This window comes from Montipora capricornis, chromosome 12, assembly GCF_036669925.1.
Source record: "Montipora capricornis isolate CH-2021 chromosome 12, ASM3666992v2, whole genome shotgun sequence".
Taxonomy (NCBI): domain Eukaryota; kingdom Metazoa; phylum Cnidaria; class Anthozoa; order Scleractinia; family Acroporidae; genus Montipora; species Montipora capricornis.
Window position 1 is genome coordinate 19,603,076 of NC_090894.1, and position 2,500 is coordinate 19,605,575.

The 2,500-nt window shown below is 41.5% G+C and overlaps 1 protein-coding gene across 2 annotated transcripts in view; it reads right to left on the reverse strand.

The window, feature by feature from the left end:
* The window catches only part of LOC138026373 (uncharacterized), an 8,596-nt gene that overhangs the window by 5,369 nt on the left and 727 nt on the right, over nt 1-2,500 (reverse strand). The window contains exons 2-3 of one of the 2 annotated variants that reach the window (XM_068873703.1): nt 1,561-2,006; nt 1,075-1,206 (exon numbers count right to left, since the gene is read on the reverse strand). In XM_068873703.1, coding sequence (XP_068729804.1) covers nt 1,075-1,206; nt 1,561-2,002 — 574 coding nt within the window. In that variant the 5' untranslated portion in view covers nt 2,003-2,006. Of the gene's footprint in view, nt 1-1,074; nt 1,207-1,560; nt 2,420-2,500 lie in introns of both variants that reach the window. The other variant, XM_068873702.1, reaches the window with a different exon arrangement.

Consider the following 2,500-nt stretch of genomic DNA (forward strand, 5'->3'; position numbering starts at 1 on the left):
CACACCTTAGTACTGTGGCTCACTCGTACAACATTTGTGACAACACCAAGGAAGGGAAATCAAATGAATTTTAGCAGTATAGGCTTTCATCCCACCACAGGAAGGGGGGCCTGGGGGGGGGGGGGAGAGGGGGCGGTTGGCGCAGTGGTGATAGCACTCGTCTTCTATCTATGAATGTGTCACGGGTTCGATACCGGACTCGACGTCATAGTGGGCTGAGAGGTTTGTCTTCGGATGCTATGGTTTTCCCCTCTCATTAACAACCAAAGATTTGGATGGTCTTTTTTAAAGACAATGCCCTTTTCATCCTCTCCATCCTTAGCTAAGCTATAGGTGACAAAAATAACCAAAGTTTGGCATTATTTCAGTTCGGTTTTCATCGGTTGGAGCGAGCAACTAGTTTCTAGTGTAATTTATGCATATGACGTAAACAGAGACATTGTCCGCTGATTACTTATAAGGGAAATATTTGGTGGTAAATTAAGCTATTCCAAATATGTACAGTCTGTTATCGCAAAACTTCTAGAACATAGCTTTTCTTTTTTTTTGGCTTGTTGTCTACGATTCGTGTATGTCGCCTCCACTTGTTAGTTGTCATTGTTTGTAACTTTCGATTGTTCTATTGTTGAATTTGTCTTTAGTATGATTATGTCGTTGCATAATGTTGAGTAATTTGTCAAGTTTCTTGCAGAAGGTTAGTCCGGAATGTTCGGGGGTCACATTTTTTAAGCAGTTTTTCTAATATCGTTAAGTCAGGACACCGTTAAAGTAAGTCTTTTTTTTTTAATGTAGCCTCTTAAATTTGTATCTCCGTATTTTGTAGCTTTTGTATGTTTGGTATTATCATTTTGTTTTGTAGTACTGTAGGATTGTGGATTTCTAATAAACCGCCAAAGAGAACACAACTACGCGAGACTTCAGTCGGTAACACATACAGTCTGCAAAGACGATAACGCCGAGCGGAAACATTGAGCTTATGAGCTCCTTACAATTTTCAGAGAAAGGCTAAACATCACATCACTGCGAAAGACTTTTGGAGAGAAAAATAGCCGTGCCCAGTTTATCAACTCTTACCCTCGTATCTCGTGGACCCAGATGGCGGCGGTACTGTTATAGTCAGTGGTATTCCTTCCCAAAGTGGCCTTTGTAGATAGACATAAGGTTCCAACAAAATCCCATGTGGCTGGCCATTGCCATGAATGTTTCCTTTTCAACAAAAGGGTACAGTTAGGGAAAATATCATTTAAACTGCGAGTAGATCCTCTCCGAACGCTTGATCTGTTACGCAAAGCCAACGTCCAAGAAATTGTCAAGTTTTCACGACTTTTGAAAAATGAATCTGTAGCAGCCTGTGGTCTTTCAAGTTAATTAAAATCCTTTTGAATAAATCTAAGAACATTTTATTGTGAAGCTCCAAAAAAGTGTTTCCAGATTATTTGTCTTTTAATTATGTTTTGTGGCCGGGATTATCGGCGAAAAGTCAGACTGGAGAATAGATCTCTAATCATCAATTGTAGAAAAAAATAATTAAAAAAGTGTAATTTACAAAGGTTAACATACCAAGCATAAACCAATAATCTGGTGGATTTTTCATTCCATCACACAATGAGTAATCCAAGATTATGGAGGCATAATAGGTCCCAGCCTCCAGGACAAGGAATAACACCTCGTAAGTTCCATTCTCGTGATCGATCACGGTCGGCGCGAACGAGGTCGGGCCCCATATAAGAACCCTCCAATCGTCCCCTCCGAGGGTCTTGGGTTTACCATGAGAAGTCTGTGATTGAATGCTAAACCTGCTGAATTCCCCAGCAGGTTTGATATCCATTACTGGTATAAAGCTCTGCGTTGGATCAGTCCTGTTTACCCGGTCCCACCCGTGTAAATCGACACCATATTTCGTGTTTCCTTTACAAGGTCTCCTTAGTAGTTCCCAGTCCGTCGCAACTCTGCGTACTCGGCACCAGTCCTGTGTAAATTCCTCCAAATTGCTGCGATTCATCGTGCTTGTAAGGAAGGAAGGAAAATACCACTTAAGATATACAAAGAACGTCACGGTTAGCACACAAACCAAAAAGAAGAATTTTCGCAAGACGAACAATCGCGGTACACCTCGCAAGGTCCTGCCTCGAGTCACGTGAGCTTGCACAGAAATGCAGAATCGCCGTATCCTGAGCCATAATCCTGGTGGACAGCGGAGTATACTGTGTAATGCTCTCTGTGAGCTGTTGTGTGCAGTGTACCCGCGTTTCATTCATAGAAAGAACTCTGCGCTGATAAAGTAGAAATCCTAGGGAAAAATCTATGGTACACACAATTGCAATCCAAGGAGTAGAGTTAGTTTTCCAATCCCACAAGTGTTTGTTCGGCTTTGTCAAGATGAAGAGGACCTCTGTAGTCCTGGGTAACCTTTTAAAGACTAAGGAAATAGAGCAAATAAAGGAACGAGCCGACTGTATGTACATGTAACACTTTAGTTTACAGTACTATGTTACTACTA